Source organism: Eurypyga helias, unplaced genomic scaffold (assembly GCF_000690775.1).
Source record: "Eurypyga helias isolate BGI_N326 unplaced genomic scaffold, ASM69077v1 scaffold21365, whole genome shotgun sequence".
Classification (NCBI taxonomy): Eukaryota; Metazoa; Chordata; class Aves; order Eurypygiformes; family Eurypygidae; genus Eurypyga; species Eurypyga helias.
Genome location: NW_010251185.1, coordinates 1 through 13,032, shown reverse-complemented (window position 1 = coordinate 13,032; position 13,032 = coordinate 1). Strand labels below are relative to the sequence as shown.

The following is a 13,032-nucleotide window of genomic DNA, read 5'->3' as shown; positions in this document are numbered from 1 at the left end:
AAGATGCTCAGGGGGCTGGAGCACCTCTGCTATGGGGACAGGTTGAGAGAGTTGGGCCTGTTCAGCCTGGAGAAGAGAAGGTCTTGGGGGGACCTTACTGGAGCCTTCCAGTACCTGAAGGGGCTGACAAGAAAGCTGGAGGGAGGGATTTTTTCCACAGACCTATAGTGACAGGACAAGGGGTAACGGGTTTAAATTGAAAGCAGGAAGGTTTAGATCAGGTGTAAGGAAGAAATTCTTCACGGAGAGGGTGGTGAGGCACTGGAAGAGGTTTCCCAGAGAAGCTGTGGATGCCCCATCCCTGGAAGTGTTCAAGGTCAGGCTGGATGAGGCTTTGAGCAACCTGGTCTAGTGGAAGGTGTCCCTGCCCATGGCAGGGGGGTTGGAACTAGATGGTCTTTAAGGTCCCTTCCAACCCAAACCTTCTATAATACTGTAGCAAAATAGGTACTTAAAAGTGATTGCATCTTTGCTGGGATTCTGTGTCACCATCTCGAAGTTGTGGTTTTGCAGAGTTACTTAAGAGTATTGCTAGTGAACATCATTCCAGATCCAAGTCCCAGTGCTGGCTGCCTCTTTAGATCTGGTATTAATGTTTAGAGTCAATTATTAGATCTTGTTAAGAATGAGCAATGAGATTGATATGCTGCCCTGGTGCTATTCTTTGTGGTTGCACTGCTGCACTGAGGAAAAATGCAGCTGAGGGAGGGTGAAGGAGGCCTTTTAGGGTCACTGTACTTCTGTGGTGCCAGTCTTTAAATTTGTCAGTCTCATGGAATGATTTTTATGCTTGATGTGCACGTCTAAGTAGAGAACCTATTAACAGCGTTGGTTGTTGTCTGTCTTTTTCACCCAGTGTTAGGTTCCTTATCTACATTTCTAGCTTCCTTTTTTTTTTCCCCCAGGGACGCTTTAATGTTAAAGGCTTTTTAAAAACCCTTCTTTGAAATGAGCAACACAACTTATGCACAGTGTATGTAGAGGTTCCCAGTTACGTTTAATGCTTTTTCTATAGTAAAAGTAAGAACCTAAAATAAATTCTGGAAATGCTGTTATTAATAGCTCAGTCTTAATACAGATTTTTGATATGTGAAACGTGGTGCTTCCTCACTCTTAAGAAAAAGTGTCTGGGTTTTTCAAGTGATAACGAAAGCAACACAAAATATGTGGATGCCAAGGTCAGAATGTTCATGGACAGGAAGTTATGAATGTGTGGCTGTTGAAATAACAGGATATTTTTCTCTTCTGATTTAAATTCTCCCCTGAATGACAGTGAAGTTTATGGCTATGGCTTTTTAGCTATTTAAAAGCCAGTTATAATAAAACTATCATCTCCTGATTCTGTGGGAAGGTTGAATGGTTGTTAGAACCAAGATGCTGTAACTGTAAACATGTGTGAATTTCTTCTTACTCCCAGTATTTTGTTTATCAGTTTTATGGGGAAAAACCTCACTTCGGAGGTAATGAGACAGTGTTATAAAACTGAAATTTTGGTGGCATTTTAATTTTTTGTCATAGATGCCTATTTGCTCATGATTCATGATTCATCTCAAGTGTAAATGTGCCCTTCCAAAGAATATACTGCATTTAGGAGGGATCATTACTCTTGGTTGCTTTCAAATGCAAGTTGCTTTATCTTCTCTAGGCATCTTGTGATGGCCATCTCATAATCTGGGATGATTGCATTTGATTTGATGATAGGGGACTTACTGCAAGTCAAATAAAGACCAGGTCTGGTTTCTGAGGTCCCTCAGCAAGATGCTGGGTTTAATTTCTTCATATTGCTACTGCAAGGTCCTGCTAAGCTTCTTGTGTATTAATAAATGCATTGTTATTTAATAGGGTAATTTATAGGGTGAATATTTTTTTGTGGTAGAATGGGGTTTTGCATGTTGGTAAAGTAGAGCCGTATTTCATTTTTGAGAGCAGCTCTTCAAAGTAATATCCTTGAGCAAATGTGAGGCCAGAATGCTTTAGAAAAGTCTGACTTTAATTGTGAGTTTTAGGTTTGGTAGTAAAAAACTAAGATCTAATAGAATTCATTTATGAAATTGCTTGCCTTCCTGGAAAGTGGAGGGAAGCTTAAATGACATCCTACTGAACTTCAGTAGCTCCATACTTCAAATATGTTTAGTTTGGGTTTTTTATATTGTTCTTGAATTTGAGTGGTTGTGTTCTTAAGGTCCAAAGGTGACTTATGTGCCCCCTCCTCCCCCTGATGATGAACAAGCCATCTTTGCACGTTATCAGACAGGAACTAATTTTGACAAGTACGATGAAGTCGTCGTCGATGTGTCAGGACTTGACCCTCCAGCACCATTACTGGTTAGTGAACTCAATAGTCTTGGGGTTTATGTTGAGCTTGATCCTGCAAGGATGTATACTGAGTCTAATATTCACTGCTGATAAAAAATAATAAATAGTTTCAATCTTGCAGTCGATACTGTGTTGGAAAGGATGCTTCCCATTTGAAAGGTACACATTTGAATTCAAAATTCCATTGACAAAGTACAGAAATGGCCCAGAGAAAGTAATACCAAAGGGACAGGAAACGTAGTCCATAAATTTTAGAAAAAAACACGTTTAGATCTTGAAAGAGGTCTCTGGGAGTGGTTTCTGGGAAGACTGGTGTTGAAGTCTCTTACTGGGTGATCTTTAAAAAAGCAAACGAACACCTGTTGGAATAGTTTTCATGGGGGCAGACTGATGTTCTTGAAATAATTTCTAGCTTTGTTTTCTGTGGCTGCAGGTAGTTGTTTAAAAGTAGTATATAACTTTGCTTCTACTGCATAGCAAATGACTAGTATTAAAAAAAAAAAAAAAGAAAAAGCTTAGGAAGAAGAATGAGGAAGAAGGGCAGAGGGGGTAGTAGCACCTGTATTGAAAGAGAATATGCAGGGGTTTTTTTTTTCCCGTCCGTCTTCTGAAAGGTTTTCTTACTGAAGTTAAACTGGTTTTGTTTTGTGTGGTACATTTTGGTCCAGATAGGGATGTTAAAACATCCTAGAGAAGCTAAAGCTCCTCTTAATAGAAGTGTGCTCAGAGACTCCTATGTGAAATGAAACTGAAGAGTTACAGTGTGTTTTCATCACATGCCATGATGTGAGTTTATGTGCTGGAATCCAGATACACAGCTTCTGATCAGTTTTCTCTTAAAAGTAGAGCTTGAAAGCCTTCGTTGTCCTACAAACAGCTTTACTGGAATGGCATGTGCAGGTTGAAGCCTTTGGGGCTTTTACCTGTAGAAACCTTGGCAATCTAGATCACTGGTGAGACCCCATCAAAAGTTAATACTTTTTAGTGTTTGGATGTCTGTGTCCTACGGTAAGCATCTCAGTTTTTAAACTTTAACTTCTGTGGTTGTGTACTGTTAATTCTTTCTCGTACAGGGTTTTGAAGAAGCTAACCTCTGTGAGCCTTTAAATAGGAACATTGCTAAAGCTGGATACTCTAAACTTACTCCAGTGCAGAAGTACAGCATTCCAATTATAATGGCGGGACGGGATTTAATGGCATGTGCCCAGACAGGATCAGGAAAAACTGTAAGCATTTTGTGTAGTATTCATATTAGTGGAAGTGTGTGATCTTGGAACTTCTATGTAGATGCCTCAGTCGTCCTAATTAAAGGTACACTAGATGCTTCACAGCTTGTCTAATGATTTGACTTGCACTGCCATGGCAGATGTAGCGTCAATCACAGATCTGAATGATGGATGGGTTGTCCCAGTTTCAGGCTGAATTTCTTCTGGATTTCAGTGGACTAATATTTTGATAGAGCAGGCCAGTCTTCAGGGCTACAGATACAGATTCAGAGGTATAGGCAGCTGTAGAAACTGCTGGTGGGAAAAAGAATCAGTAGTGTTTCTTTCTGTGTTGTGTGAGTTTGTTGTGGATGGTTTTGTTTGTTTAGGTGTTGGTATGTGTGTTTTGTGTGTGTTGTTTTTTTTTAAATGTATGCAAGATGTTAGGTGTTTTGTACTGCTTTGTCGTCCTTGGTTTGATCAAGTCTGATCTGCACTGGGCTTAGTTTTAGGTGATTGGGTATTAATCGTGGAAGAGTGCTGAGAGTTAATATTGGCAGTTGTATTGTTAAACTGTCTCATGTACCCAAATCTGACCACTGACAGCTGTGTATGGGCGTATTTGGCTACCAGGTACAGCTTTTTACCATTCAGTATAGTGTGGAATTTTAGCTTTGTAATGTAGCTTATTAGTTACTTGTTTTGAAAAGAGCTCTTCTGTTTGCAAAGGGGGAAATGTCCAAAGCTTATGCTATAAATACTGTGAAAGTTTTGGGACTGCTGTACGTAACTCTGTTCTGGGGGTAACTAGGCTTACGTGGAAGTAAGACTGCTGGTGCAGCAGTGTAGCAAACTCATTTGCTATTGCAGTAGTATTGTACTGTATATTGTACATGTCACCATTGTACTGTAATGGTGATACGTGAATGGAACAGGTTGCCCAGAGAAGCTGTGGATGCCCCATCCCTGGAAGTGTTCAAGGTCAGGCTGGATGAGGCTTTGAGCAACCTGGTCTAGTGGAAGGTGTCCCTGCCCATGGCAGGGGGGGTGGGACTAGATGGGCTTTAAGGTCCCTTCCAACCCAAACCATTCAATGATTCTATGATTCCTTGAATGTTATGGAGGGTTTTGATCATAGGGTACATAATTATCAGCGTACGTCAGGAAGATATGTGGAGCTTCCTGGAGAACTCAGGAGTTAGCTAGTGCATTACTCTGTTCCTGCATTATTAGGCTCTTCAGATAGAGAGATTTTTATGCTGCTTAAAAAGGGAGAAAAGCTTAAATATTCTGTAGTGCATTCAGGTCAATCCTTTTGCAGTCTGATTTCCTTGAAGTTGATAGTGTGCTGTGTCATTCTAGCTTTAAGATTGATACATAACTTTTAGTATGACTATTGAAAGCTTTAAGACTGAAGAGTGTAATACTAATGCTTTTTTTCAGGCAGCTTTTCTTGTACCAGTTGTGGCCCAAATGATGAGAGATGGCGTAACTGCCAGTAGCTTTAAAGAGCAGCAAGAACCACAGTGTATTATTGTTGGCCCAACTAGAGAACTGATAAATCAAATCTTCCTGGAAGCAAGGAAATTTGTGTATGGGTAAGCTTTTGCACTGTTGTCTTGTACCGATTGCTGCTTTGTCTGACTCTGCAGTGCTTTATTTTCTTCATTAATAGTTTCGTATTTTTTTCTGTGCCCATCGGATGACTAGAAACAGTTGAATTTAGATAGTAGTACTGGCTAGCAGGTTTCCTACTGCATGGCTGAGGGTTTAAACTCCTAATCTACCTGGTATTATGGGAGACAGGGGAGATGCTTACTCCGCCTTGAAGAGGAGATAAGTACTAAACTTGTGCAACATCATGTTTACTGATGAGGAAACATGACATTTCTTACGTGAAGTAGCCTAAATTTAGCTTGCCTTACGTAGTTGGTACTCGCTTTTACTTCTGTTTTGAGAAAAAGAGGTATGTGTTGGGAATTATAGTTAACTTTCAGTGGTGTTTCTAGTACCACTGTACTTAGCAGTGTTTCTAATCTTGGACAGAAATTTCACAGGTCAGGCAAACTCTTTCAGCTCTGCTGCTTCAAAGCAGAATGAAAAGTCTAAACTTGTCATTGAGCCCTTTGATGTTGTGTGAGAGTGCATTTGTACTAGTTTTCCAGTGGTCTTTCTGCTGCTAAGTGCTAAGTTTCACTAGTGCAAAGGAAGAGCATTAAATCTGTCGTCTGTAACTGCTTATAACTGTTAAGAAGTGGAGTAGAGAATGTCTTCAGTATAAGATCTAATGGGCTAAATTAGACTTGCCTTTCCTTGTTCAAGCAAGCTTATGCTTGGAGGCTGTCTGCTTCTGGGAAGTACCATGATGTTTGCATATCTACTTACTAAGCATGTTACTAAGAATAGCTGCTTAATCTCTAAAACTGTAGCTAGTTCTATTAATTATGCTGTTTTAAACTAGATACAGATTATTTTACAATGAAGTAGAATTTAGAAAGTTTCTGCTGCAGCTGCCCTCCAGTTAAAGCAAGATAAACATGCATTTATGGGGTATTTAAACAATAACAGGTGTGAATCTGTTACCTCTAAAGAATTGCATGTGTACTGCTCAGTTGAGTTTCATGATATTCTTAAGCTCTTGAGTTTAGTTCACAAATAGGAATATGAAATATGTATATTAATTGATACTGGATAAATGTTGAAATGTTAGGAGTCCAGTCTGTTTCTGTTCTTGACTAAAGCTTTCAGAAAAGTTCCAATTAAACCTGGTAAAAAAATTTACTGGGTTGATCTGATTCACTGTTGCTACAAGTTCAGCTTCATATGCATCTTCAAGAATAGATAATTCGAGTATGATAATACTCATTGTATGCATGTAAAAGCCTTAACATGAGTTTATAAAGATAAGCTTGTAAACTTGCTCTTCAGCTGTGTATGGTAGTTACTGCTGATAGAGGTGGTTTTCTACAGGACAGTATCTGACGTAGCTGTCTACTCAGTGTATCTTGCCAACAACTGTAGTAGGAAGTGCACTAAGTACCTTAGTGTTGGAATGGATTTGCAGTCTAATGCTTGAGTGGCTGCTGTTTGGCCAGCATGATTAGTTGCATTACAAAGTTCTCCCTGTGTTTGGTTCTTTTTTTGAACTGTCTTTCCAAGGTGTGGGGAGATTACTTCTGGATCTCTAAAGGCATATATTTGCTGTTTCTACTTTTTCGAAGTATGCTGCGTAAAAGGAGACAATGTCTAACACAATTACTGCCATTGACTCTCAGTTGAATGGCAAGGGAAGAATGCAGGTAAAATGAAGTATTTTTTCCAAGTAAGCCACATGTGCAGCTTCTGTAAGGTCAGTAGGAACTTCATGCTTACAGTGAAGGAGTTTCTGGTCTGGCGTCCTGCTTTTGGTTGTAAGCTGTGCTTTATGGTGAAGGAACGTCTCTAAGCTGTTTATGGTAGATCTGATTATTTTTAACATTTTCGTGAAAGAAACTATACTGTTTGCATACTTACATAATTAATCCAAATTATTCTCTGTGTCATAGAACTTGTATAAGGCCTGTTGTGATCTATGGAGGTACACAGACAGGATATTCAATTCGCCAGGTAATGCGAGGCTGTAATATACTCTGTGCCACTCCAGGAAGGCTTCTGGACATTATTGGAAAAGAGAAGGTAAGATCTTAAAACTTAATCTGAGTTCACTGAGCATTCTCAGCTTTTTATGTATTGGTTTTCATTCTTCAAATTCAGTAAAAGCAAAGATAGATATGAAAACCAGTCAGTATGCTGCCTTTATACAGGCACTTACTTAAAATACAAGTGAGCTTTTCTTGGAATATCCAAATGCCCTGAGGTTTTTGAAAGGGTAGTGTGAGTCCAGATCTCTCCAGTCCCTTTCAGGACTCACTGGAAGGTAACAGTCTAAATCAAACCAGCTGCAGTGTTCTTAGTAATTAAATTTTATAGGATAAGTACACGGGACACCTTCTCTTAGTTTTCGTGGAAAATTCCATAGATTTTCACTTGATGTCCTATTTGCTTTGCTACAAAAGCTTTTATCCACCTGGAACCATGCTAATATTATTTTTTTAAAATGTTTTAATAGTGATTTTTTTTTTTAAAAATAAAAACCCTACAGGAGTAATACTGTATTTGAATGTTGATGTTTTTTCCTAGCCTTTTAAAATTCAACCCAAAATTACTCTATATTATAATGGTGACTCAGTGATGTTGCACTGGACAAATGAAGTTTGGAAAAAACACTTTTTGGTGATAAACTGGAGATTGCCTCTCTGCGGTTGTCATGCTTGTTGTCAAAATGACAGCCTCGTTCAGCAACAGTGACGTTGTGATGTCCTTCATAATGCTTCCTTACATATGTTTTTTTCAGAATAAGAATTCATTTGAGAATGTGTGAGAGTTATATGAGAGAACTGTTCTAAAATGCAAACATAATTTCAAAATAATGGGCTGAATAATAGTTGATCTGTAGGTTCTGTCCTGGTTTACATTGCTGAACCAAGTTCTGAAGCACTTCATTGTTATGTGTACTCTAGAATTAGTCCAGATTAAAAAGTTAAATAGAGGTTGAGATGCAAACAAAACTTAACGCACATAGGTTTTTATTTGTGAACTTCTAGAAATAAGTGAAAGGCGGATTTTGGCAATTAGGAAATTCTGTGAATGTATACTGTCAGTGAATGAATACAGTTTCTCTTTCACTGAAATACTTGCAGATCGGATTGCAAAGTGTAAAATACTTGGTGCTAGATGAAGCAGATCGCATGCTTGATATGGGTTTTGGATTAGATATGAAGAAGCTGGTTTCTTACCCAAGCATGCCACCAAAAGACAAACGTCAAACACTGATGTTTAGTGCCACTTTTCCTGAAGAAGTTCAGAGGTGAGTAAAATAAAAATGGAAATATATCTGAAGATATATATGTAAGTGCTGAAGATGTTTTTCCCCCTGCCCCAGAAAAGATCTTTCAGGCTTTTCAAGGCCAGAAGAAAGTTGTCAGGATTTGACTCGTAGAAGTACCAACATAATTCACTGAAAGTAATTACAGTGATCACTGCAAGATACATAATAAACTTCATCTTCCTCAATTTTGTTTGTTTTCAAGGCTGGCTGCTGAGTTTTTGAAAACTGATTATTTATTTGTTGTTGTTGGACACGTGGGTGGAGCTTGCAGTGATGTTCAGCAAACTATTCTTCAGGTTTCTCAGTATTCCAAGAGGGATAAACTGATAGAAATTCTACAAAGCATAGGTAACTTTCCTTAATGCTAATTGTTTTCCAGGGAAGACAAAATTGCTTGTTTTTAAACTTGTGCCCCTGCTATTGAGCAGGTCATGATTCCATTCTGTGTGTTACATGATTTACAAGACTACTGATTGAGGCTTGAAATACACCTCTGGGATTTCTAGAATTTTAGGTGTATTTGTTATGGGTAATTGTCAACGTTCATCTTTATTGAGTACTAGCAGAGAGGCTTCCCAGAGGGTTAGTTTCTTGATATGATTACTTACTTTACTTCGCCATCTGAGGATATTATCTCCAGATTATATGTGTATTAAACTTATGTTAATTTTTGGGCCTGTGTTTTGTTAACGGCTGGGATTTTTCCATTTTTGCTCTGAATGTATCTTAAGTTTTAATGCTGAAACCTGGAAGGGAGTTCAGAAATGAAAATGGTCTGTATACCTTGCTGTTCAGTGCTCAGAATGGCATGCCACTTGTAGCTGCGTGCTGTAGGAAGGGAGTGCAAACTTACCACACAACATTTGTTTCCTCCTTTAATTGAGGAGAAAACTACATTGCACTTGTCTTCACCTAGGCTTCTGTGTTGATCTAGAAGTTTATGGATTGGATTTAATTAATTCAACACAGGCAAGAAATTACAATCATACCATAAAGACTTTATTGAAAATGCATTCTGCCATCAGGTGCTTATATAGTTAACTGCAACTGTGAATAGTGAAAATGCATCAGTTTTCTAACTGCAGTGCATCTGAACTCTTGTTTAACATAGGTCATGAGCGAACCATAGTGTTTGTGGACACGAAGAAAAAAGCAGACTTCATGGCAGCTTTTTTTTTTGTCAAGAAAAAATACCATCCACTAGCATCCATGGGTAAGTTTGTGTTGGTTTGTTTTTGGTTTTGTGTGGGTTTTTTTTTTTTTTAAAGTGAAAGTCAGGGGATAGTGTTAAGTCAAGCACTTAATACTGCATCTTATGAGAAGCTTTTATTGGCGTTTCATGTTTGGCCAGATCTGTGTGACTTAGCCTGCATTGTTTCAGTAGCCCCGAAATCCTCAGCAGCTCCATCCCATTGAAAAGGTGATGTTTTTGAAGGCCAGTTCTCACAGCATTTGCTGAGTTTGTATGTTTCTGGTTGACCACACTTCAAATGCTGTACATGAACTGGAGCATCTTACGCCTACTGCTTAAAAAATGAATTAGTATATAATAAATTCAGTAGAATCAGTTGTTGTTTATATGTTTTTGTCATCATTTCTGTGACCAAAACCAGACCTTTCGATGTTACTGGTGAGAGGATATTCATAAATTCAAGTAGTAGTCATGGACCTTCCACTCTCTTACTGGCTTCCTCAAAGTGATGCAGTAAATCAGTATGGTACAAAATTGATTTCTGATGCGGTCATTTCTGCCTCCTTGGTGTATTCATAGACAGCATTTATATGGAGATCAGTCTAAAGGGAGGATGCTTTTAGCGTGTGTTTCTAGTCTACTCGTGGGTTGTATGACTGAACACAAGCTGAGGAACAAGGTGAAATAGTTGCTAGTTCCAGGTCTAAACCCATCTAAAAAGATGGTCTGCCTTTAATCAGCTGGAATGTGGTGGTTCTGTGGTGTTTGTTGCATGAAAATGTAGGACAACAAACTGAATCTTAAGATTCCCAGTGAAGTGTAGCATATCAAAACTGTAATTCTGCAATATTCTTCATCTTGTAATAGGAGGAAGGGTCTTGAATTCTTGCTGGCACAATGATGTTTTGGGCAGTGTTCTGACAGACATCAGAATATCAAGATTGTAGATGGATTAAAATGATCTCAGTACACCAATACAAGATATTTGTGTGTATCCTGTACCCTACCAGTTTTACAAATGTGTGAAGGGTCATTTTGCGAAGATCTGTCCTTCTGGTCATGGCTAACCTGAATTGCTATCCCACAGCCTGTCTTGTGTGTGAGGAGGTTGTTAACACGCTTCTGTAGAATTATTACACTGTGAAGTAAGGTATAGTTACCAAAAGAATTAACAGGTTCCATAAAAGCTGCTAAACTGTCATGAATGTTAACTAACTTCTGATTCTCTTGAGGTTTTTGTACTGAAGCTAGCTTGCATAGTTGCTCTTCTCTGGAATAGTGATTATACCACACTTCACTAAATGTCCCATATTGATTCAAAAGAGCACTGTTTTTTAGCTTTCTAATTTGGCCTCTCATTTGGACAACGAAGAACAATCTGATCTACTGTATTTAAGTTCTGGATGATCTGTAAATATTCTTTAAAAATGTTAACCCCAGAGCAAGCGTAGTTTGCTTCTCATGATGATAAACAAAAGGCAAAAGTTCTGTACTGTTGGCTGGCCACACTTTCTAGTATATCTGAAAAATGGCCTATGCAGGAGTCCAGGTAAGCTTCATCTTTGCAATTCAGGCTCCCTGCTGCACAGTAGTAGGAAAAGCACATTTAACTAAGGCGTGAACAAACAATCAGTTAAATGAGTGGATCTTCCTAGGGAGGCAGTGAGTTTGATATGTGACTGTCTCTGGTTCTTTTAAAAAATTAATTTCTCTAGAGACTTAAGTTAAAATATGTGTCTTACTGATAATCAATTAGAAGTTCAGGAAACCTAAACTGATAGTGTGTGAGTTGTTGTTTGTGGTGGTTTTTTTCTGTGCGGGTTTTTTTTTGTTGTTGTTGTTTGCTTTTTTTCCTTTAGAACACTTTTGTTCATAAATCATGACCTTCTAACTTGTATCTTAAATAACACTGCATATTTTTTGTGACTTCCAGTCCAACTGTTTCTTTCTTTGTAGAGACAGAGAACAGAGAGAGAGAGAAAGAGCTCTTCAGGATTTTCGTTGTGGAGGATGTCCAGTTCTTGTGGCAACTACAGTGGCAGCAAGAGGTCTGGATATTGAAAAGGTTCAGCATGTTATTAATTTTGATCTTCCTTCCACCATTGAAGAGTATGTACACCGAATTGGACGAACTGGTCGTTGTGGAAACACAGGCAAAGCAGTTAGCTTTTTTGATAACCGTACAGATGGCCGTCTGGCAAGACCTCTAGTTAAAGTGCTTTCAGATGTAAGTCTCAGATCATAGTGCTTAACTTCTGTTGTATAGTACTTCACTTTAAATGAGCAGCTGTTGTTTCTTTGATGGAGTTATAAAACTCTTAATACAAACTGGTATAGCAGCTGAAGTCTCTAAATTTACTTTTGTAATTATGTAGGCCCAGCAGGAAGTTCCTGTTTGGTTGGAAGAAATCACTTTTGGTTTTCAAACAGACAGCATCTTTGCACCAGTTAAGAACGACAAAAAGGTAAGTCTGGAAATGAACTGGAATTCTCGTCTTTTGGAAGTTTGTCATAATATAAAAATGTGTTTAGCAATACAGTTCCAGAGTAACACCTCTGAAACCATTTTGACTGTAACAGTGTCCCTTACCTTGGTTGAGCATGTTCAGAGGGCTCAGTATTTCCGAAACTAAATTTGGACAGCTTGCTTGACTTGCACCCTGGCACTGTGGCTGTACGAGCTCTTATTAGTCTTGACCTGTACGGTTAAGAATTAAGCTGTGGAAGAAAAGGTTTCTGCAAATATACATGAAGGCTGTAATTCTAGAAGTTTCTCTACTTGTAGGGTAGGCGCAAATAGTTGCTAGTTAATACAGTCACTGCTTTTTGAGCCGCTCAATCCAGTAACTCCTTTGACTAAAATTTTGAGCTAACTACAGCTATATAAATGCCGCCATCTGATCCATGTCAAAATTGTTCCTATTTCTGTGATGAGGAGGCGGCCTCTGGTCTTTTGGTGTTGCTGACAACATGTTCATAGAATCAAAGCGTTGTTTAGGTTGGAAGGGACCTTAAAGACCATCTAGTTCCAACCCCTCTGCCATGGGCAGGGACATCTTCCACTAGACCAGGTTGCTCAAAGCCTCATCCAGCCTGACCTTGAACACTTCCAGGGATGGGGCATCCACAGCTTCTCTGGGCAACCTGTTCCAGTGCCTCACCACCCTCTCTGTGAAGAATTTCTTCCTGGTATCTAAATCTAAACCTTCCCACTTTCAATTTAGTCCGGTTGTTACAGGCCCTTGATAAAAGTCCCCCCCCAGCTTTCTTGCAGCCCCTTGAGGTATTGGAGGGTGCTATAAGGTCTCCCTGGACCCTTCTTCTCTCCAGACTGAATAAGCCCAAATCTCTCAGCCTGTTCTCGTGTCAGAGGTGCTCCAGCCCTTTGATCA

At 39.0% G+C, this 13,032-nt stretch overlaps 1 protein-coding gene across 1 annotated transcript; it reads left to right on the top strand.

The window, feature by feature from the left end:
* Nucleotides 1-1,417: 1,417 nt before the first annotated feature.
* On the top strand, nt 1,418-12,105 carry DDX4 (DEAD (Asp-Glu-Ala-Asp) box polypeptide 4; the record flags this gene model as incomplete). Its single annotated transcript, XM_010151947.1, is given in 11 exon segments — nt 1,418-1,460; nt 2,183-2,325; nt 3,390-3,542; nt 4,965-5,119; nt 7,067-7,196; nt 8,261-8,427; nt 8,651-8,796; nt 9,560-9,618; nt 9,621-9,661; nt 11,597-11,867; nt 12,016-12,105. Coding segments are annotated over 11 exon segments (1,398 nt in total), but the record flags the coding sequence as incomplete, so codon positions are not given.
* Nucleotides 12,106-13,032: the final 927 nt, after the last annotated feature.